Genomic DNA, 22,129 nt, shown 5'->3' on the forward strand with positions numbered 1-22,129 from the left:
CGAGGTCGGGACGAGCCGTGTCTGGGGCCAGAGTCACGTCCACTGGGCAAAGAGTCACAGGTCGGGGCCGGGGCAGGCGGCTCACCGAGATCACAGGGCACGCGCTGCGTCCCAGGAATCGCGGGTCGGGCCCTGCTGGGAAATCACTATCGCCCACAGGGGAAACAGGGAGAACCGGAAATGGCCCCGGGGCAGAGCGGGACGTGCCCACCCGGCCTCTTCATCCCTGGGGCAGAGCAGGGGCAGGTGCCGGACCCGGGAGAGGCGAGGAGAGGGGCAAGTGTCAGGGAGTGGGGGCAGGTCAGGCCCGAGGAAGGGGAGGGCCATGACATAAGTCAAAACAGCAGGTCCATGTCCCGCCCCTCCCTGACACCAGGCTGGGCTACTTGGCCCCAGAGGCACAGCGGGGCAGGGGAGCGGGGGCAAGAGGGCTGGGTGCCAAACCCATGCGATGGTGTCACAGGCGCTATTGGGACGAGGCGCAGGCCGTGAGGCTGGATGGCAGGGGGCTGGAAGAGCTGGGGGCTGGGAGGCAGCAGGGAGCAGAGGGGCACAGAGAGCAGCCGGCACTGGGAGAAGGGGGTGGCAGGGATGAGCAGAGGGCAGGGCCTAGGGAACTCTGTGGTCTGGGTCACTTGGTTTACTGCCAACCGCAGATTGGTGCCCTGCTCTGCCCCAGCTGGGACCCTCCATGTCCCCAGCCCCCTGGGCGCAGATCTGCAGCTAGGGCAGCCCCAAAGCCAGCTCCTCCCTTCACACAGCCCAGCCCAGGGGGCCAGGGCCAGGGCTCACTGCATGTGGGAGGGAAGGAGAAGGGCAGTGGGGAGCATTGACAAGGGGAACTAAGCACAGGCGAATAGAGCCCATTGCTAGTGAGTTTGGGGCCACGGAGCATGGGGGGGCCATTTTCCAACTGACTGCCCCTTCCCCTGCACTGGGAGCAAGGCTCAGCTCACCCCGAGGCAGCGCGCCTGCTCTAGGGCTCTGTACTGGGACAGCTGCACTGGGTCCAGGACATCACGTGCAGACAGGGCCTGGGACAGGGGCCTCCTACCCTCAGATTATTGCATGCTCCCATCCCTGTGGACATGAACGATGTCTGCCCCGGAGGCTGGGGGGGCATGGTGACCACCAGCAGGCAGTGACGCTGGTGTTGGCGAGCAGGGCCCACCCACAGTTGGCCACGGTGGCAGTGAGTGTGGGCCGAGTGGGCCACGGCAGTGGGTGGCAAGTGGGAACTGCCCCACAGCCGCCGGTGGGTGCGTTCGTGGGGAGCAGCAGTGGCCAATCTCAGTTGGGGAACGGGGGGGGCACGTGCCCCCCTGTGTCCTCCCTACGTGTCGACTATGCCCATGGGACTGAGCTACTGCATGGACCAGCCCCCCACTGCAAAGTCAAACATGGGCTTCAAGCATATTTAAGTGACTTTGGGGCAGAATTTTTTTTTTTGAATTTTTCATGTTCCAAGCCAAATTTGCCAAATCAACTCCAACTCCATTAGTCCGGATCTATAAGTGGCCCGACCACGGGCAAACATCCTCCACTCCCACCTGGGGCTTCAGATGTTCTCAAATCCTTTGGCAGGCGCCCTACTTGCAGGCCCATGCCCAGAGGCTTGAGGTTTGGATGCCTCCAAGTTTTGCTTGCCTTTAGCCATAAGGCCCCAGGAGCGATCTAGGGAGGAGTCTCCCATTTCCATAAAGTGGACATAAAGCCAAGGTTAACTATGCATTACCTACATGGGTACTACCCCATGCCGGCAGAGCAGGCTTCCCACGGCACAACTATGAAGCCACTGCTGACCCCAGTATTTCCCCTAGATAAGCATAGACTATGCATGATCTGAGCCTTCAAGAGGCCCAGAAGCAATAACTCTGGGGCAGAAATCACAGGCCACTTCAGACCTGTGCCAATCCACACCTAGAAAATGCCAGATGACTGACCCCAGGAAGGGCAGGCAGGGGAGGGTGAGTAGGCTGGGGGTCTTTTCAGAGCATCAGTGTGAAAAATATCTTCCCCTCATTTCTGTCCCCATGACCTACTCTGCCATTCGCCCCTTAGAAACGGACTGACTTCCTCCATCTCGACAACTAGGCTGAAGATGGAGACAGCTCCGCCTGCCCTGCCTGCCCAGAGCGGTTTCTCCCTCTGGCACTGAGAGTTTCCAGCCGCACCTGGGCACCCCGGCACGTGACTCCGCTTCGTCACCTCTCGGCTCCGTGTTCTTGGGGACCCTGGCACGGGTCAGACGCAGCCTGTCCGACTCCCAAAGGACTCTCGCCCTCCCCACCTCAGCCTGAACAAGAACTGATTAGAGGAAGGACTTACAAAAGACAAGGCAGATGCAGCGGGAGATGCACCTAAAGCCAGACAAGAGTGATAAGCAGGGATCCTGGTTTTCTCTGCTTAAAAATTGCAAATTCTCTGATTAAAAACCCAAAATCCGTGATTAAAATTAAAGGCCTCCCACAGCCCCGCTGGTGCCCCACGCTCCCCCCGCCTCCCCAGTCTCCACAGCCCTCCTGATGCCCTTCACAACAGCCCCCCCGACAGACAGACACAGACATGCAGGAGCAGACACTGACACCCACCCAGGGCGAGGGAAGGGGAAGGTGCTGGGGGGTAGATCAAGAAGGGAGCGAGTGTGCCCCTGTGGCCGCTCCCAGGAGCAGGGCCAGGGGGTGAGGGCAGGGTTGCCACTCTGCGGGGGCTTTGCAGACAAGCGATGCGGGGGGCAGAGCCACCGTGCCCAGAGCTGTGCAGCTGGGGCAGCGGTGCAGGAGGGTGGTGGGGATGGCTGTGTGCCCCCGGCCACCACCACCACACTGCCACTGCCACCGCCACCGCCGTCCGGCGGCCACCCGCACAGCCCCGAACCTGGCTCCGCGGCGGCAGCCGGAGGTTTGGTAGGCAGTGGCCATCACTGCCCTCCAGGTAAGCGGTATTGGCTGTCAGATGCGAGCCCCCACCCCCACCCCAAGCCCCCATCCCTTGCTGTGGCTGCAGTCGGCCGTGGAGCTGTGCCCCGACCCCATGCCAGCCTCCCTCTCCCCCTCCCCGGGCAGCTGGCTGGGTGGCCCTTGTGCAGCCTGCATGTGGCGGGCACCACCACACACATGATCGCTGCTAAAAAGGGAAATCCACGTTTTCTCCAACAAAAACAGGGAATCCATGGTTTTCTCCGTTTCTCCATGGGAAACATTAAATCCAGATCCTTGGTGAAAAGAGTGAAGCAACTCCCCCGGTCTCATTTGCATCCGAGATGGCACCAGATGACAACTCATTTAAACGGGAAATGGGACGGGCACGCACCTTCATCAGCAGTCAGGCTGGAGAACAGAGAGTCCAAGGCAAGGACTGCACCGAGCTCTGGGAGCACGGAAGCAGGGGAGCGCTGCACGATGGGGGATCCCTGCTCCACACGCGAATCAACCCACATCTACACACACCCAACTCAGCATCCAGCAGACTAATTCTAGTAACGACTCCTCTACTGGTATCCAAAACACTGAATCTACCCGCCTGTACTGAGCTCCTTCAGAGTAATGCCCCCCATTGCCAGGAGTGACCAGTTCCTGTTATCCAGCACGAGCCATTGTTTGCCCCTAAACAAACCTCGTGTTCACAGAATCACAGAAGTCGGGTCGAAGGGACCTTGCAAATCTTCAAGTCCGACCCCCCGCCTGGGCAGGAGAAAAACTGGGCTCAAATGAGTCCAGCCAGGTAGGCACCAAGCCTCTTCTTAAAGCCCCCAGGGTAGGAGCCAGCACCACTTCCCTAGGAAGTTGGTTCCAGCTCGTAGCCGCCCTGACCATGAAGTAGCACCTCCTGATGTCTAATCTAAACCTCCTCTCCAATAACTTGTGGCCATTTTTCCTTGTTATGCCTGGGGGCGCTCAGGGAAACAAGGTCTCTCCCAAACCCTTCTGGTCCCCCGTAGTGAGCTTAGAGATGGTCACCAGATCCCCCCTCAGCCTTCTCTTCTGCAGGCTGAACAGGTTCAGGTCCCGCAGTCTCTCATTGTAGGATCCTGTTGTCTCCGGATTGTGCGAGTGGCCTCCTCTGGACCCTCTCCATGCTGTCCACATCCCTCCTGAAGTCCGGCGCCCAGAACTGGACATGGGACTCCAGCTGTGGCCTGGCCATTGTTGTGTAGAGGGGGAGGATCACCTCCTTGTCCCTGCTAGAGATGCATCCGTGGATGCAGGACAAGGTGCGGTTAGCCCGGCCAGCTGTGACCTCGCATTGTTGGCCCCTGTTCATCTTGGAGTCAATAATGACTCCCAGATCCCTTTCTGCCTCCATGCGCTCAAGAAGGGAGTTTCCCAACTTGTAAGTGTGCTGCTGGTTACTACTGCCCAGGTGCAGCACCCTGCACTTGTCAGTGTTGAAGCACATCCTGTTTTTGCTAGCCCACCCCTGCAACCTATCCAGGTCTTGCTGCAGTCTTTCTCTCCCTACTAGCGTGCTCACCTCACCCCAAATTTTGGGTTCTCCCTTGAGCCATGGTTAGTTCTCTACAAAACCCCCGACCCAAGCTCAAGTGTCTGTCCTCGTGCCTGGATCCAACGCTGCACCAGCTCCACTCCCTTTCTGCCTGGAATCCCTCCCCTGGTCGTGCTGGGGGCTCTGCCCGTCTGCCGCCTCCTGGGAACCTCGACTGCTTCAAGCTTCGCTGAGTGGTGAGACCCCGACTCTCCCTCTCTCTCTCTGACCCCAGGGACCCGACTTTTATTCTCTTACTCCAGGCACAGCTTTCTAGACCAGACTTTTGCTAATCAAACTCAAGCTAGACTTCAAACTCAGGCTAGACTTCCCCAAAACCTAACTGAAAATATGTAATACTGTAACTATTTATTTGTCTCTCTCATGTATGGCTATTATTATTGGTATCATAAGTTCATATACCTGGCAATAAATAACTTTTATGGTCAAGCTGGTTGCTATACTTTCTCTGTGAACCTCACCTACTCTTTCTTCCCCTTGACCTCCCCATTTGCTCTGCAGCAACGCTTCTTTTACCTAAGCCAAAAATCCCAGTAATGTCCGGTACTAGAGTGGGGTTGCTCATCAAGGGGGTTACTACTAGGACCACTGCGACAAGAGATTGGGACGTGCTGCGTTTTGAGGCTCATGAGGGTATCAGCTGAAAGTGCTGATCGGACCCAGCCTGCTCAGACGTACTCTGCTAGCGTGTGTGTGTGTCTAACTGCATTTATTATTGTCCTGCTGAAACAAGAGATGAACTGAGTTCAAGGCACATGAGGGTGTTAGCCTGTCAATGCTGAATAACCTGGCCTGGCTCAGGAGTGTCCTGTTGATCCATGTGTGTATGTGCGTACATGTGTATGGCTGATTCAGTGGTTGGAGGAACCCAGCCCTATTGAAACTGAGTCCTGCAAGGGTTGGAGGAACCCAGCCCTATTGAAACTGAGTCCACTGGGGGCGAGGACTTGCAGAAGGGAGAGATGCAGCTCCATATAGAAACACAAGTGACACAAGCAGCACGTTGATAGAATTACAGAGACCCTAGAAACGTACCCCTAATAAATGAGCACACCCCAAAGTGACGGGCAAATCTGGTAACAGCTTGCTCTGCACAACCAGGCAGAGGCAGAGGCAGAACCAGGGCAGGGCTGAGGGATGCCTGCAAGACTCGAGCTCTCACACCCCATCTGGCCCAGGCCAGGCCCTTCCCCAGGCTCAAGTTTCATGTGACCCACAAGGGGATGGTGACTGCTCCACAGGACTGGGTGTGTGCGTGGACGTGAAGAGTAGGACACACCAGGTTTCCCTGCAGAGCCTGCCTCATTCATTGAGAGCCTTGGAGATCATCTCCACTACAGAGCTGATCTGAGTCATCAAAGTCCCTTAAGGATGGACTTATCACTCTTTCAGACACAGGCAGAAGTTCCCCAAGGCAGGCTCCTGTGATTGCTGGGCTCTGGTTGAGTGTGTGGGCACCACAGACAGGACAGACCCACTGAAGCAAGAGGAGCTACTTGTGGCTCAGATGGCATCAAAGGGAAGGACTCGGGATCCCAACACACCCTTAGGCCTGGAGTCTGACATGGCCTCTTCTGAATCCTGCAATCAACCAGCAGAAAGAGGTGAGAGGTCACACAGCAGAGTCACTGCAGCAGGACCCAGGTCAAAAAGCCTGGGGCAAACTCTGATGTCCCCACCCAGCCAAACCCCTGGGGCTGCCTGGGAGCTGGGGCATGGGAGGAGTCCGCCGTGTTAGGCCCCGCACTCCTGCAGCAGCCAGGGCAGACCTGGCACACCCAGCTCAGGAAGTCCCCCGGGGAGGGTCCCCGCAGCAGCTGAATCCTGCCCCATCGGCCTGGACCAGAGGAGGGGGCCACGGGCCTGTCTGGGTGGAGACTTCCTGGCATCACATCAGAGGCACCGGGGGGATCTGATGTCAGAGCCATCACTTCTCCATGCACTGATGTTTGGGGTCTCAGTTTTCAGCCCTCCCTCCCCAGCAGCCCCTCCTTGGCCCCTCCATGTGTCTGGGTGCTTGTGACTCTGACTGTTGTCATCTCCCAGCAACAGGCACAGACCTGACTGAGCAGCAGCAGCTCCCACCAAATCCACCCATGGGCCTCTTCCCCCAGCACCCAGCTCCGCACCGTCTCACTGTGGGTGACGATGGGAAAGGCTCTGAGCTTCCCTCGTCTGTTCTGACCTTGTCACACGTCCTCCTGGTGGCATCGACCCTCTGGAGATCCGGTCACACTGCTCAGCCCAGAGCTGCCCACGCCTGTCCCTACAGGTGCTCTCGCCTCTCTCTGCAGCCAGCCCCTCTGCAACAGGAAGAGAACAAACCAAATATTTGGCCCCATCCGGGGCTTGGTTTAACACTGGGACCGCTAAGGGCTCTCCCAGGTGCTGCCATTCCCCTACGGAGCTGATGAGGATCGGCACTAATGCACATGCTGCCAGAGCCCAAGGGTCAATCAGACATCCTCCCTGGAGGCCCAGGGCACTGAGGATCCAGCTCTGAATCCATCTGTGGTAACGTCACATCCAGCCAACCAAAATGCTCCACAAAGATACCCCTACCCACCCTTCTGCCCCATGGGGCTCTGCCCCCTCACAGCAGGGTCTGGTGCAGGGGACGGCAGCGCCCCTCTGAGCTCCAGCATGCCGCCAGGGAGGGCTGGGCAGGCAATGGCCCTTTCCTCTCAGAACAGCTCTCCTGGAGCTACATAACCCGGCCGAACCCTCCCTGCAAGGACTGGCTAGGGCTGCTCAGGGAATTCACCTCCGCCATCCCCAGGCCCCGCTGGCAGCTGCTGCTGGGAATGAGCCACAGCTGGGACTCATGCACCAGCACAAACACCTCTGGGAAGTGAACCCCCTGCCCATGTCCCCTCCGTTTGGGCTGGGACTGCCCCCTCTGGCTCCAGTTCCAGCTCCAAGCGTCAGGATCTGAGCATCAAGCAGCAAAACCCAGAGCGAGTGAAACACAGGACACATCTGCACAGCACAGGCACCCCTTTCCCAGGATTTGGGCCACCTGGGCTGGGGCACAGGCCTCTGAGCCCAGCTCTGGTCCTCTGGGAACATGAACACAAGGGCTCCGATAACCCAGCTCCACAGCTTCCCCTGCAGCACCCTCTCCCCTTCCCCTGCCTTCTCCCCCAGCACCATGAGACAGAGACCCTGGAAGTGCCCCTTGCCACGAATCCCGTCAGAGCCTCCTGCAGTTCGTCCTCCCCAGGGACATCCTGGACTCTCTTCTCCAGCTCTGAACTCGGGGACTGGAGACAGAGGTGCCACCTCCTCGGCCCTGCGGAGACATGAGGGTAATTACTCCCCTCTTTCCTCCACCAGAAGCTCCCACTCCCTCAAGGCCGCAAAGGGAGATGGGGCAGGGGAGACGGTGTGGACAGGGCAGTCAGTGCTGGCGCAGGCTGCTGGCTCCCAGCCCGGGGCACCGGGAGGTACACCGAAGGCTTCAAACAGAGCTAGTCCAGCAGGTCTGAACCAGCAAGCCCTTCTTGTGCCGCCACAGCTCACACCAGCAAAGCAGCACTGCTCCCTGTGCAGCTTGTAACAGCATCGGGGGGAAAGCTGTACTGGGAGAGAACTGGTTTCTGGCGTAACAGAGTCTGTCCCAGGGCGTTTGCCTAGAGAACTGCACTGTGCAGGGGCTGGAGATGTTCACACCTCTAACAGACCCGGGCCTTGGTCCATTTGCAGAGAAAATACAGACCAGGCAGTGACAGCCTGATCCCCGACATGTGGCCTGACCACGGGCCCCTCTGGGACAGGGAGTGGCTGCTCCTGGGAGCGGGGGCCCACTCTCCAGGCCCAGCTGCTTCGCAGCGTCCAACGGGCCGGTCCCGGGTGAGGTCTCTGTCCACAGGCATTGTCCCGCTGTGGCCTGGGCTGAGACGCGTGGCTCTCTCTACAACCCCGGAGACTTTCAGACATTACAGAGCCCTGGTCCCGGCTAGGCCCCAGGGAGGGACTTATTCAGCCCAGGGCTGGGGGGAATCTTCTCCTACCCGGGTTGGGTCGCAGAGTGGCAGCAACAACCCCAGGGCCACAGGGATGGAGGAGGCAGGATCCAGAGCAGAGACCAAGTGGGTGCCGACGGATGAGGCTTCAGCCTTGTCTGGGCAAAAGGGAGAAGAGGGGCAAAATGAAACCCAACGGCACCTGCCCACAGCGCTTCCAACACCCTGCAGGGGATGAGACACACAACAGAGTCACGGTCACCGCCCAGCGCAGCCCTTCCCTGTGCTACCAGGAGCACAGCCCCTCACACCTACTCTTCTTCAGGGGCGCAGGACTACAGCAGGAACACGAACAGCATTTCACCACCCCCCTCTGCCTCCCTGACCACCCGAACCCGTCTCCCTGCAGCTCCAGTCCTGGGGCCGTGCATGTGTTACCAGATTTGCCTATTACTTTGGGGTGTGCTCATTTATTAGGGACACATTTCTAGGGTCTTGGTAATTCTATCAATGTGCTGCTTGTGTTACTTGTTTCTATACAGAGCTGTATCTCTCCCCCTGCAAGCCCTCACCCCCAGTGGAGCTATCTTGCAGAACGCAGTTCAGTGGGTCTGGGTTCCTCCAGTCCCCAAATCAGTCACACACACACACACACACACACACAGATTAACATGACACCCCTGACCTGGCCGGGTTGCTCAGCATGGACAGGCTGACACCCCCATATGCCAGGAATCAGTTCATTCAGGTAACAATAACAACAGCCAGACACAAGCGCACAGTTGGACGCCTCTGAATCCGCTGGGTGTCCAGATGACACCCTCATGGGCCAGCACTCAGTTCATTAGGGCACGTCTGAGCCAAACTGGGTCAATCAGCCTGTACAAGCTGATCCCCTTGTGTGTCTCAAACTCAGCACAACCCAATCTTTAGCCTCTTGATGAGCAGACCCCACAGTATATTTCATATACTTAGCAATAAATAACCTCTGCTGTTCTTCTTATGCCTAAAGAGAAAAGAGAGCGAGGCACTCAGGTTGTTCGCTGACAGGTAAAGTTCTTAGCACGATCCTTGAAGGGAGACGATCTGTTCCTTCCAGCTTCTCGGCAACAACAGCGGATGGTGTCAGAGAGATTTCTCCTCTTGAAGCCAACTTTGTTGCTTTTTTTTTTTTTTTAACTGATTTTTTTACCCTCAGTTCAGCTTCTTCAAAGCAGTCTTTTAATAGTGTAAATAACTGTCTTTTCTATTAACAAGGGGTGATCTGGTTTGGAACATCTCAAGAAACTGATTGCCAACCAGGAAAAACATAAGTTTTTAAGGAGACACTTAGGAGCCAGCTTGAAATTCTTATGGATAGCAGATATACTGGATGGGATACCTCATTGTTTCTTCTCAGATGGCCTAGCCATGCTTGCAGCATCAGGGTTTTGTATTTTTACCTGTTGTCAATAGACCTCAGCTTAGCATGACTTTTCCAGATCTAACTAAAAGGCGAGTCAGACAGGCTGCGTCCTGTGTCAGGATTCCCCAAGAACAGGGAGCCGAGAGGTAACACATGCACCACAATGCACCCTCTACCCTGCATCAACCTAGGAGTTCCCTGGCCATCGCCTCTCTGTGCCGGGCACTGGGGCACATTTGCAGGAGCTCAGGTGCCGGCTGCTGACACTTCCCCTCCAGCTCCGTGATTAGAGCGCTCAGTCTCCTTGTGCAGGCGGGCAGCATTTTCCTCCCTCCTCCTCACAAACTCCGTTTCCAGCACTCCCAGCTAGGCCAGCAGGACATACTCCACCTCTGTCTGTCTTTGGGGTGGGCAGAGCCATGCAGGGGCAGGGAAAGGCCATGCAGGAAGAGGTGGAAAATAGGGGGGAAGAAGAACAGAGAACTGGACACTCAGGGGAGATGGCCCTGAGCTTTTTCCAGGCTGCAGAGAACACCTCATTCGCACCCCGCAGGGTCCAGCTCAGGGCATTTCTGGAGGGATGCAGCCCTGCCAGCCCAAGAGGGGACTCTCTCACACCCCCAGACACCCCAGCACTCCAGCTGCAGCAGGACCCCCATGACCCAGGGGTTTGCAGGACAGGGCCCTGGGAGCACAGCACTGTCCCAACTCATCCATAATGCAGGAGCTGCCCCTTGGCCACCCGCACTGCCTGGCCCACTGAGGGAGCTGCAGGAACCTCTGCCAGGCCTGACCCCAGGACCAGCAGAAGCCTCCCTCTGCCCCACCCAACCCACAGAGACCAGTGCATGTGCTGCGATTGCACTGCCCCTCCCCACCCTGTCCAGCCTTGGTGGCAGATGCTGTTTTTCTTATGGCAATGTAAACCCTACGAATCCCCCTTGATTTCAGTGCTGGCACTCCTGATTTACACTAGGTGAAATAGTAGATTGAGCTCTGAAGTGTTCATTTGACCCCAAACCTCCTCCCAACTCCACAGACACAGAGCAGTACACAGCCCCCCGCCCCTGCTGCCACCACTGCCCTCCCTGTGCTGGGCACCTACCAGGAGCCTTTCACTCTCCTGCTCCCAGGTGCATTTCAGACCCTGCAGTTCCTCTCTCTGCTCCCTCAAGTGCTCCAGGTGGCTCTGGATTCGCTCCTGCAAACAGAGGACACGTCTCTGGTGCCTGATTTGGGGCCCTTGGTTTCTGCCCAGCAATAAAACCCTCCCTGCACAGGGCGAGGCTGTGTGACTACTGCCCACAGCTCGGGCCCCAGAGCGAGTGGCCCCAGCTCCAAGGAGACTGTGGCCAGAGAGGCTGGACCTGCCCAGTCCCTCCCCATGACCACTGTCTCCAGCCACGTGCCTGGGCCCATTCTGGACAGTTCCTGGCTCTACACCAGGCTGATCAGACACACATGGGGAATGCCCAACTGCAGAGCTGCTGGAGCTTTGACTTCCAGGTCCCAGGCAGCTGTTGCCTATGTAACCCTTCTACCAGGCATTGGTGGGCAGCAACAAGGGCTGGGTTCAATTTGGGGGTACTAAATATATTTTACCTCAGCTTGAGCCCCCACCCAGACCACCTGGGAAACACAGAATGAATCACAAGTGTGTCCAAAGAAACAAAAAACCTTTCCCTTGCAAACAGTATGGACATAACCCCCTGATTTATTAGAGAGACAAATGCCAAAACACAAAATATGGTTAAAAAACACTAAGTTCAAAGTCCCAACCAGAAGCATCATCATTTGAATACTGCTAATGCAGACCAATCAATTCAAAGGTGGTCAGTGCTCCTGGTGAAGTGGCCAAACTGGTTCCACAGGCTCCTTGGAGGGAAACTTAAGACAATGATGGTCTGGACACACCGAGAGAGAGGGGATGTGATCCTCTTCCAATCCCAGCAAAGGCACAAGATACAGCAAATATCTGCATCTTGAACATGAACAAGATACGCAGTACCATGAAAGCAGAACACACTTGTACATGACTTGTACATTTTGTCTGTGCTACACCCACCTTATAGTCCTGGGCAGCCTCCTCGATGGGAACCACACTATAATCTCTGTGCACCTGGGATCTAGCACACGCCAGGGAGATGGGGGCTTCATCCTCCTGGCAGAAGAGCTTCAGAGCCTCCTGGTGCCTCCCACACACGTGCCGCCCCTCCAGGCTCCCACACACATGCTGCCCCTCCAGCTGGGCACCGCATTGCCCAGCTGCCTGTTGGGCCTCAGGTTTCTCTGTGGGGCCGTTTCCCTGCACTGGGGGCAGCAAATATTTAGCTCCGACTCCCCCCATTACTGGCTGATGCAGGTGCGGCAGAAGTTGTGCCCATGCTCAATAGACACCGGATCTGTAAAACAGTCTAGGAACACACGGCTCAAGTCACCCCCTGGAAGCTCCCGGCCAGGTCCCCCGCAGCCATGGCCCTTGCTCCTGGGAACAGCAAATACAAACGGGTTTCGCCCGCCTGAGTGCAGCAGCCTGGGGCAGGGCAGACGCCAGCGCACCAGCCCCCAGGCCCACAGGGAGAGCGCCAGGGCAGGGGAAGGGCTGACACCAGCCCTCCCCAAACACAGACCAGACCCAGGTAGACAAAGCCTTGGCTGGGATGATCCACTCGGGGCTGGTCCTCCTGCGACCAGGGGCTGGAAGTCCCTTCCCACCCAAACTGCGTGCCTCTGGGTGACGTGGGCTGCCTGGGGCCCCAGCCGTCTTCCCAGGGGCGCCTGAGTTCACTAGTGAAGCGCAGGGCTGCGTGAGGGAGCTTCCCCGCGCCCAGCTGGGTCCACGTGTGACACCACCGGTGCTTGTGCCCCAGCCCCTAGGCCCCCGCCACTGCGGGCCACCCTGCGGCCTCACCAGTACGCACAACCCGCACATGCGCCCTGCAAGAACAGGCCCTGCCCTTACCCAAGATGGCCGCCCCGTGGCTTCGGCTCCTGGCCAGGCCCCGCCCCTTCCCGCGGCCGCGCCTCTTCCCTGCCTGAAGATGGCAGAGCCGCGGCTTCGCTCCGAACCTGCCCGTTCCCTCGCGGATTGGCCAGCGGCCGGGCCGCCTCGTCCTCTCATTGGCTGCCTGTGCGAGACCCGGAAGCACCTGCCCCGCGGCTGGAGCGCGCACGCGGTTCCCGGCCCGGGGTATGGAGGCGGCCGCCGGGGCTGGGGTCGGGCGGGCAGCGCCTCGCGGGCGCCAGCAGGTGGGAGCCGGGGTCGGGGCAGCTCCCACACCGGGGGGATAAGCCGCCTTCCCGGGGGGAGGGGGCAATTAACCTTTTCCTACCCTGGGTGGTAATTGCCTCTCCCGCCCCTTTGGGGCAGATATGCCCCGAGATGTGCCCCCCACACTTCTTCTCTGGGGCAGGAGCCGGTATCTGGGGTGACCCCCCAGTTGCCCCCTCCCTGCTAACCCGACGTGTGTGTCTCCCTGCAGAAGAAGCTGCGGCGCTACTGGGAAGGAGATGCTGACCCTCCCGCCAAGAAGCCTCGGGATGGGGGGCCTGGGGGCCAGGGCCCCCTGGCAGCCACGAAGAAGGGGGTCAGAGGCCTCCCTGCTTCGAAGAAGGGGGCCACGGGGCCCCGAGCAGCCGCCCAGAAGGGCATCAAGGGCTCCCCAGCCGCCCAGAAGGGCATCAAGGGCTCCCCAGCTGCCAAGAAGCAGATCAAGGAGTCCCTAGGGATCCCCAAGAAAGGGGTCAAAAAGTCCCTAGTGGCTGTGAAGAAGGGGGTCAAGGGGTCCCCAGCAGCTGCCAAGAAGGGAGCACGGGCAGCAGGAGCCAAGAAGCGGATCTCTGGGGTATGGTCAGACATCGGTGAGGGTTTCTGGGCGGCTGTTACCCATGAGAGGGGGGGTCTTGGGGGGGTTAAGAGACAGTCCAAGGTGGGCAGCTGCCCCTCAGGGTTGGGGGCCAAGTTGGCCCGTCAATCTGATGCCGCGCTGTCGTTCCCTGTCCGCCCGCCCCAGAAGCAGGACCCATTTCCTGGAGCTGCACCCATCTCCCGGCACAAAGTGAAGAAATACCAGCGTGGGCGCAAATCCAAACTGGTGAGTTTTGGGGGGCAGGTGGGGGTGGAGGGGGTGGCTGGAGAAAGGGGGCTGGGACCAGGATGAGTTGGGGGCACCGGTGCTTGGGCCTGTTTCCCACTGGCGTGTCTGTCTGTCGCAGGACGAGGTGTCCAGCGGGCGGTTGCGGGGGCGCCTGGTGTCGATGGAGAACAAGGTGGAGCTGGCAGCCCGGCAGGCGGCCCGGGCGGAGCTGTTGCTGCCTGAGGAGCCTGGGTAAATACCCCCCCAGCATGCTGCCAACTTTCTGTCCTCCCAGAGCCGGGGTAAATACCCTGCTGTTCTGCACTTCCAAACCTGGGAGACCTGCCCTCCTCCCTCATGTTTCACCCCTCCCCTTTAAGCTGGGGTGACTGCCTCTGCCTTGCCCGCTCCCCCTGGGGCCAGGGTCACGCTCCCCGCCAGCAACCAGGGAGCAGCTGCAGGGATGGGAAGCCTGTGAGGCTCAGGCAGATGCTTGGGATCATACTAGGTGGGTGTGGGCAGGGCAACACATGGGCTCTTCCTGTCTTAAAAGCCACCCACCCCCGTCTCCCACCTCTGGACATCCTCTGTACCGCCCCCCCCCTTACGCTGTGATCCCCATGTCCCCCACCATGCAGTTTCCTGGAGGCAGAGCCCGGTGAGGATACCTGTACCATTGCCCAGGCTGACATTGCTGAAGCCGTGGACATCGCAAGTGCTGCCAAGGTCAGGAGAGGTGGGCTTTGGAGGTGGGGAGGGGCTTAACAGCATGGGGGGGCTGTGTAACCACAATTCCTTCTCCCATTTTCTGCAGCATTTTGAGCTGACACTAGAACAGTTTGGGCCCTACCGAGTGGACTACACCCGCCCTGGCCGGTGAGTGGGGTGGGGGTTGGCACCAGGCTGGAGGTCTCCCTGCTTGGCAGGAGGGGTTGTAGGATGCTGCTTTCTCACCTCTGCTCCACCCCCACAAATCCCAGGCACCTGCTGCTGGGTGGCCGGCGTGGCCATGTGGCGGCACTGGACTGGCAGAGCAAGACCCTGCTGTGTGAGATCAACGTCATGGAGAGCATCACTGATGTCGCGTGAGTGTGGCACACACCTGGACACACATGCATGGGGCGGAGGGGCAGGGCAACATGGTTCCCAGGAAGCACAAGGCTCAGCAGGATGGCTTAGGCTGGCGGGCAGTGCCTGTGGCACATGTGTGCCATGCATGTGCCCCCCTCTCCTGCAGGTGGCTGCACACAGAGACATTGTTGGCGGTGGCGCAGCGGCGCTGGCTGTATGTCTATGACAACCAGGGTGTGGAGCTGAACTGCCTGCGGCGTTTCCACAGCGTCCTGCGCATGGAGCTGCTGCCCTACCACTTCCTGCTAGCCACTGCTGTGAGCACAGGCTGGAGGGTTGGGGAAGGGCCCAGATGCCTAGGGTCCTGACTGGGATTTCTGCCAGTTAGGGAGTGCTGGGCCTATACGTGTCTCAGTGACTGCGCCCCCATCGCCCCAGTTGCGGGCTGGGGGAGAGGGCTGTGTTTGGGGTGGGGAAGGGACTCCATGCTGAGCTGACCCATGTCCATCTCCCCCAGAGCGAGACGGGATTCCTGCAGTACCTGGACTTCTCGGTGGGGAAGGAAGTGGCCACAATCTGCACCCGAGGGGGGCGTCTGGGCGTGATGGGGCAGAATCCAGCCAATGCCATCATCCACCTGGGACACAGCAATGGTGAGAGACACCCCAGTTTGCTGCTCACATGGTCCCCCCCCCGGCTCAGACACTCATACACATGCACGTATACATGTGCATGTGTGCCTTGCTTTCCCCTTGCCAGGCGTGGAGCCCCTGGCCAATGCAGGGAGCTGCTGGCTGTCTCCCTGGTATTGTGGTGGGGTGAGGAATACAGGATAGAGGCTTCATTAATCCCTTGTGCCGTGCCCCCCCAGGCACGGTGACACTGTGGAGTCCCACTGTTAAGGAGCCGCTGGTGAAGATGTTGTGTCACCGTGGGGCCGTGCGGGCTCTGGCTGTGGACCACACTGGCACGTGAGTGACTGGGGACAGCCCAGACTTCATGCCTGGGGGCCTGGGACAGTTAGGGTCATGGCTGGGTGGGGAGATCCCCAGAAGGGATGGGAGGGGCTGAAGGAAGTGGTAGGGGGATCTCATCACCTTGGTCATGATATTTACCTAGTTATGGAGGTCCTGGAGGATGGGGAGAGGGCCAGCATGACGCCTGCTATGAAAAAGGTAGAAAAGGCAGAGCTGGGGAGCTGCAGCCTGGAGAATCAGAGGGGCAGAGATCATCGGGAAAGGTCGTAAATGAGCCACAGTGGGAGGAAAGACCCCTGACGGATGGGCGCTCCTGTGCTGGATGAGAGATGATGGCGCTTCTCTGCTCAGCCCTGGTTGGGCGTCACCTACCACACCATGATTAGCTCTGGGCTCCATGTTTTAAGAAGGCCATGGAGAAGTTCAAGAGGGTCCAGAGGCAGATGCAGAGATGACTGGGGGCTTGGAAGGCAAATCCTATGAGGAGAGGATAAAGGAGCTGGGGCAAAGGCACGGAAGAGGGGCCTGCATATCCTCAAAGGGCTGCTGAAAAGGAGAGGGGAAGCACCTTGTTTCCTGCTGCAGAGAGGAGGACATGGACCAATGGCTTGAGGTTGCTGCTGAGTCGGTTTAGATTGGAGATCTGGAAGTGTTTCTTCCCTGTTAGAGCAGGGAAACTGTGAAAGGGATGAAACTGTGGACTCCCCATCGCTGGAGATGTTCAAGAAGGGCCTAGACAACCAGTGTTTGGGGATGATCTAGGCATAGCCATGCCCATGCCCTGCAATGGGGATTTCCTGGGCTTTGCTGGGAAAGGATTTTTTTTTCCTCCCCTGTTGCTGTATGTCAGGCGTTTTTTACCCCCCTTCCCCAGAGGCGATGGATGTTGGATGCAGCCCAGGCTGGGGATGGTGACTGGGCTGTGCCAGTGATCCTGCTGGGACTCAACCCTGGGGGATTCTAGCTAAAGGGTCTTGTCCCTGCGCTAAGGGTCAGCCTTGTGCTGCATTGGGGTTGGCAAGGAATTTCCCCCCAGGTCAGAGGGGTACAGATTCGGTGAGCGGGCGGCAGGTTCTCCCTTTCTGCGGTGGGATCCGGCCTCTGCTTTACCTCGTGGCGGGGCTGGGGGGCATCAGGGCCTGGTTGCTGGGCTGGGCTGGCTGTGACCCCCTGCCTCCTCCCCACAGGTACATGGCGACGGCGGGGCTGGACCGGCAGCTGCGCGTGTTCGACTTGCGCACGTACCAGCCGCTGCATGCACTGGTGCTGCCCATGGGTGCTGCTCATCTCGCCTATAGCCAGCGCGGGCTCCTGGCTTCCACCACTGGCAATATCGTCCAGGTACCACCCCACCCCCCGCCACTGTGCCCCCACCCAGGCACTGTTCTCCTTCCCAGTGGATGCTAACACTTCCCCACACCCTGTGCGCTGCCCCAGGTATATCATGATGTGTCGCAGCAGCTGCCACGCAAGCCCTACCTGCAGCATGTGCTGCCCCGGCCGGCCCACGACCTCCGCTTCTGCCCTTTTGAGGACGTGCTGGGTGTGGGCCATGGCGCCGGCTTTACCAGCCTCCTTGTGCCAGGTAAGGACCACCCTGCAGCCATGTAGTGCCCCCTCCACCCCCCCCAACTTCACCAGTCTTTTTCTGATGGGTAAGGCACCCTCCTCACAGCTTCACGAGTCTCCCCTTGCTGGGTAAAGACCCACCCAGTGCCCCTAGTAACCCCTGGACCCCCCCCCCAACTCCACCACCCTCCGCATGCTGGGTAAGGACCCCCCGCCAGCACTCACTGCATTCCCCTCATACCCTGTATCCTCCCCTCCACGTGCCAGGGAGCGGGGAGGCGAATTTTGATGCGCTGGAAAACAACCCGTTCCGGAGCCGGAAGCAGCGGCAGGAGTGGGAAGTCAAAGCTCTGCTGGAGAAGGTGATGTCCTGGACCCATGGGGGTGGCAAGGGGGACTCAGCAGGGTAGGGGCTTCTGCCTTGAGATATGCAGGGGTGGTGCCATGGGCAGGAACAATCCCAAGCCTGGCAGGGGGTGCACAGCAAGGGGGAAGTGGGTCCCATTCACCTCCCTGTGTCCCCCTGGCAGATCCCGGCAGAGCTGATCACACTGGACCCTGAGCAGCTGGGCCAAGTCGACACCATCAGCATGGAGCAGAAGCACCAGGAGCAGGTGGAGCGGTTGGTGAGTACCCGCGGGGGTGGATCTGTGTTGTGGGTCACTGGGGGCAGAGGGTGGGGCTGGGGGCAGCGCTGTGGGAGGCTGGTGGGACAGGGCATTGGTTGCTCACTCCTTTCTTTCTCTGTACCCCCAGGGCTTCAACCCCCAGGCCAAGACCAAGTTCCAGCCACGGCACCGAGCCAAGGGGCGCGGCGGGGCAGGAGCGCTCCTGCGGCGCAAGAGGAAAGTGGCCCACGAGGAACAGCGGGTGAGTCCGTCCTGTCTGTCCGTTTGTCTGCACGCGTTTCGTACTGCTTTCCTCCCTATCCCCATGACCAGCCTTCCCCCACCCCCCACTAGCTTTCCACTTGCTGTCCAGCTGGAGATCAGGTTTTGTACCCCACACTCCACCCTGACTTCCAGAGCTTCACCCCCTCCCTCCCATTACCTTGCTGCTTTCAGGGCGTGGGACCTAGCTTCCTCCCCACTCAGCTGTTTGTAGGGGCCATTCCTATTCACCCCTTCTCCCCTGCTCTCCAGGCCAATGTCCGGAAGAGCCAGGAGAAGAAGCAGAAGCAGCAGCATAAGTCACCCAAGGTTGAGACCCCAGGTCAGAGGTCAGCACTGGAGCGGTTCAAGAAATAGCCCCCAGGTGGGGAAGAGTTACCCCCCATGGGGGCCTGGGGGGGCCAGTGGGGGTGAGCACCCCCTATCACCCCTCCCTTGCTGCCCTCCCTCTTTTGTATTAAAGCAGTTCACCAATTTACTGCTGCCTGCTCTTGGTTTGGGATGGCCCCGGGCGCTTTCAGGGGTGGGGTGACTTCAAGGCAGGATGCACCTGGGCCATCCCAGCTGCATCCCTGGGTATCTATCTGCCCATCTGTGTATCTACCATCTGACTGTTTGGGCCAGGGGAAGGAGGATGAGCCGCCATAGTAGGGGTTGCAGAGATGGCCTGCATAGATGCACACGCATGCACACACAGACATGGATGTGCACACACAGACAGGGCCCTCTGCCTCCAAATGCACAGACACTTTACCAGGAGAAGCTGGTGGGTGTAAAGTCTTTTATTGTGCATTTTCCAGGGGGTCTTTTGAGGTCCCCTGGAGGCAGGGGGTTTCATCCCATAGCAAACCAACCCCCAGTGCAGCATGGGTGGAATTGACCGCCCGCCCCCCCCACTAGGGACCAGCAAGAGACAGTGACCAAGGTAGAGGTAACATATGCAGAACTCAGGACTCCTGGTGCCCACCCCGCCCTGCCCTGTGAGTTGTGCATTTCCCCTTTCATCCACCCTGCACCAATGTCTTCCCAGAGGGGGGAAATAAACCAGGCATCCAGGTTCCTGCCCTGACTCACCTGCATCCCTGCCCCCCTCGACATCTGGGCCCCTCCTCCTAGCCCTTGGAGAGAAGAGAGGGGTGCAGGCTCCTCTGCTTCCCTAACCTCCCCCACCCCCAAGCTCTCTCCTCCTAAAAATGGGGGAGAACTCAAGTGTCTGGACACTCCCCTAACCCCTGCCCCCGATCCTTGACAGAGCTAGGGGAGAGCTCAGGCTCCATGGGTTCCCAGCACCCCCCTCCCTAGAAAACCTAGGGGCTTGGTCCCCTCCCCACCTCTTTATCACAGTTTCTCAAACAGCGCCAGCACCTTGCAGCGCAGCAGCCCCAGACCCCACTGTAAAGGGGTGCAGAGCCCAGTGGGCTCCTCCGGCCCCTCCCCCCAGCCACGTCCCCCCAGCAGCCCCCAGGCGTGATCCATCTGGGCAGGCTCCACGCCATGTACGCTGAAGAGCACTTGGCCATAGCAGCAGGCATCCAGTGCCAGGTGGGTGGCGCCGGCCATGCGGGCGGTGTGGGTGGGGGCCAGGCCTGTGCGGTGAGCGCAGCGCCCCACGAAGGCGTCCTCAGGCCCCACAGCCACCAGATAGGGCGCGGCTGCCAGCACCCGCCGCACGGCATCGCCGGAGAGCACGTAGGCCGTCCCGCTGCAGTAGGGAGGAAAGGCAGGACCCCCGAAGGCCGCAACTGGCACATGGTGGCGGCTGCGGGGGTCGCGGTCGGGGTGCACCCGCCAGTGCACCCGGCCCAAGTAGATCCCGTGGGGGCTGCTTAGGCCGCCCAGGTGCTGGGCCAGCGCCGGCAGGTTCAGGAAGACGTCGTCGTCCGCCTTGGCCACGAAGGCGGCGCCGGGGCACAGGGCGGCTGCCCAACTCAGCAGCATGCGGGTCTTGAGGGTCAGGTTGGCGTAGGTGTCGCGGAACCGGCCCTGCACCAGGTCTCCGTGCTGCTGCGCCTCCCGCTCCAGCGCCGCCTGCTCCGCCCCCGAGTCCGGCAGCCCCACCACGAAGAGCGTGTGCACGGGGTAGCCGGAGGCCCGGCGGGCGCCCCCCCAGCTCCGGCGGATGGCCTCGCGGGGCCGCGCGTGGGCAGGCGCGCTGGCCACCAGCACCAGCAGGAAGGGGGCGCGGGGCTGGCAGGCCTCGGGGTTGGGCAGCATGAAGTCGTTGGGGCCAAGCAGCGCCAGGGGGGCCACGCTGGCGGCGCCGTCCCACCCCGCCGCGGCGCCCAGCAAGGGCACCAGGATCCAGGCGAGCAGCTCCTCGCTGCGCCCGGCCACCACCAGGCCCAGCAGCGCCAGCGCGCCCAGCCCCGCCAGCAGCCGGCCCAGGCTGGGGCGCAGCCGGCCCAAGCCGCAGCGCAGGGCCATGGCGCCCGGGCCGCGCGCAGCCTGCACCAGAGAGACGGGCGCCTGAGGCGGGGGCCCCGGCCACCGGAAGTGCTCCCGCCCCTACCGGAAGTCGCGCGGGCCACGCGGCCTTCCCCGCCGCGGCGCTGCCCACTGACCTGGCGCCCGGCCGGGCCCCGCGCTGCACGGCGGGAGCGGCGCGCGCGCCGACCGGAAGCGGGCGGCGAGGGGAGGGGCCGTGCCGACGTCAGAAGTGCGTCGGGGGTGTGCGAGGCACGTGCAGGCAGGAAGCGGCGCGGAGCAGGTGCCGCCGATCGCCGCCCCTCCCGCAGCAGCCGGCCCCGCGCAGGCGCACTCAAGCGCAGCCCCCGCCCGGCCATGGCGGAGCCGCTGCAGAAGAAGCTGCAGGGTGAGCTCGAGAAGTACCAGCAGCTCCAGAAAGGTACCGCCCCCCCGCCCCCGTTGTGCTCCTGCTCCCGCGGTGCCCGAGCGGTGCGGGAGGGGGCCCTAGGCCGGCCACCCCGGTGGAAATTGCGGGGGGGATAGGTCCTGCCACAGCGCCCGCCCCTCTGCCCCCAGACCTCAGCAAGTCGGTGTCGGCGCGGCAGAAGCTGGAGGCGCAGCTCACGGAGAACAACATCGTCAAGGAGGTGAGCGCGGCCCCCCCCCCGCAGCATGCCCCCCCTCCCCCCCCGCAGCATGCCCCCTCCTCACGCCCCCGGCGCCCGCGTCTGCGCAGGAGCTGGAGCTGCTGGACAGCACCAACACCATCTTCAAGCTGATCGGGCCCGTGCTGGTGCGGCAGGACATGGATGAGGCCAAGGCCACCGTCAGCAAGCGCCTGGACTACATTGGGGCCGAGATGTGAGTGCTGCGGGGGCGGGGCGGGGCGGGGCGGGACCCCCCTCCTCTGGGGAGGGCAGGGTAGGTCCTGGGGGTCACAGGCTTACCCTGCACCCCCCCAGCAAGCGCTACGAGCAGCAGATGCAGGAGCTGGAGAAGAAGTCGGAGCAGCAGCGGGAGGTGCTGGCGCGGCTGCAGCAGGAGTATCAGCGCGCCCAGGGCAAAGCCATCAGCAAGGCCTGATGCCCCTATGGCTGGGGGGGAGGGGGGCAGGGGTCTGTACGTAAGATTTTTGTTTCCTTTCTTATCATGCTGGGAATAAAAGAGGTGTTGAGGAGACACGGCCTCGTGCCTCACGTGGATGCGTCCTCCCCACCCTCCCCGTACTACAGGGTCCCTGCCCCAGCCCCAGAGACAGGCCTGG

At 60.5% G+C, this 22,129-nt stretch overlaps 4 protein-coding genes and 1 pseudogene across 5 annotated transcripts in view; 3 read left to right on the plus strand and 2 right to left on the minus strand.

Moving 5' to 3' along the window:
• The window catches only part of LOC149852950 (DLA class II histocompatibility antigen, DR-1 beta chain-like), a 298,803-nt pseudogene that overhangs the window by 253,269 nt on the left and 23,405 nt on the right, over positions 1 to 22,129 (plus strand). The window lies entirely within an intron of this gene.
• LOC149852963 (uncharacterized) lies at positions 5,253 to 12,785 on the minus strand. Its single transcript, XM_090029017.1, has 6 exons — positions 11,942 to 12,785; positions 10,982 to 11,077; positions 8,520 to 8,629; positions 7,671 to 7,798; positions 6,692 to 6,809; positions 5,253 to 6,087 (listed from the first exon to the last, which is right to left on the minus strand). Exons 1-6 carry the CDS (start codon positions 12,221 to 12,223, stop codon positions 5,895 to 5,897), a joined length of 927 nt encoding a protein of 308 aa, XP_089885143.1. The 5' UTR covers positions 12,224 to 12,785; the 3' UTR covers positions 5,253 to 5,894.
• On the plus strand, positions 13,010 to 18,937 carry WDR46 (WD repeat domain 46). The gene is made up of 16 exons (XM_090029005.1): positions 13,010 to 13,125; positions 13,359 to 13,721; positions 13,890 to 13,970; positions 14,092 to 14,204; positions 14,591 to 14,678; positions 14,767 to 14,828; positions 14,933 to 15,037; positions 15,190 to 15,340; positions 15,541 to 15,676; positions 15,895 to 15,994; positions 17,188 to 17,341; positions 17,438 to 17,585; positions 17,837 to 17,931; positions 18,100 to 18,195; positions 18,326 to 18,439; positions 18,712 to 18,937. Exons 1-16 carry the CDS (start codon positions 13,069 to 13,071, stop codon positions 18,814 to 18,816), a joined length of 1,968 nt encoding a protein of 655 aa, XP_089885131.1. The 5' UTR covers positions 13,010 to 13,068; the 3' UTR covers positions 18,817 to 18,937.
• B3GALT4 (beta-1,3-galactosyltransferase 4) lies at positions 19,783 to 20,883 on the minus strand. Its single transcript, XM_090029014.1, has one exon. The coding sequence runs from the start codon at positions 20,881 to 20,883 to the stop codon at positions 19,798 to 19,800; it is 1,086 nt and encodes a 361-aa protein (XP_089885140.1). The 3' UTR covers positions 19,783 to 19,797.
• Positions 21,012 to 22,044, plus strand: PFDN6 (prefoldin subunit 6). The gene is made up of 4 exons (XM_090029019.1): positions 21,012 to 21,304; positions 21,442 to 21,512; positions 21,602 to 21,726; positions 21,828 to 22,044. Exons 1-4 carry the CDS (start codon positions 21,241 to 21,243, stop codon positions 21,946 to 21,948), a joined length of 381 nt encoding a protein of 126 aa, XP_089885145.1. The 5' UTR covers positions 21,012 to 21,240; the 3' UTR covers positions 21,949 to 22,044.

This window comes from Crocodylus siamensis, chromosome 15 (genome assembly GCF_052110815.1).
Source record: "Crocodylus siamensis isolate JL-2025a chromosome 15, ASM5211081v1, whole genome shotgun sequence".
Lineage (NCBI taxonomy): Eukaryota > Metazoa > Chordata > Crocodylia > Crocodylidae > Crocodylus > Crocodylus siamensis.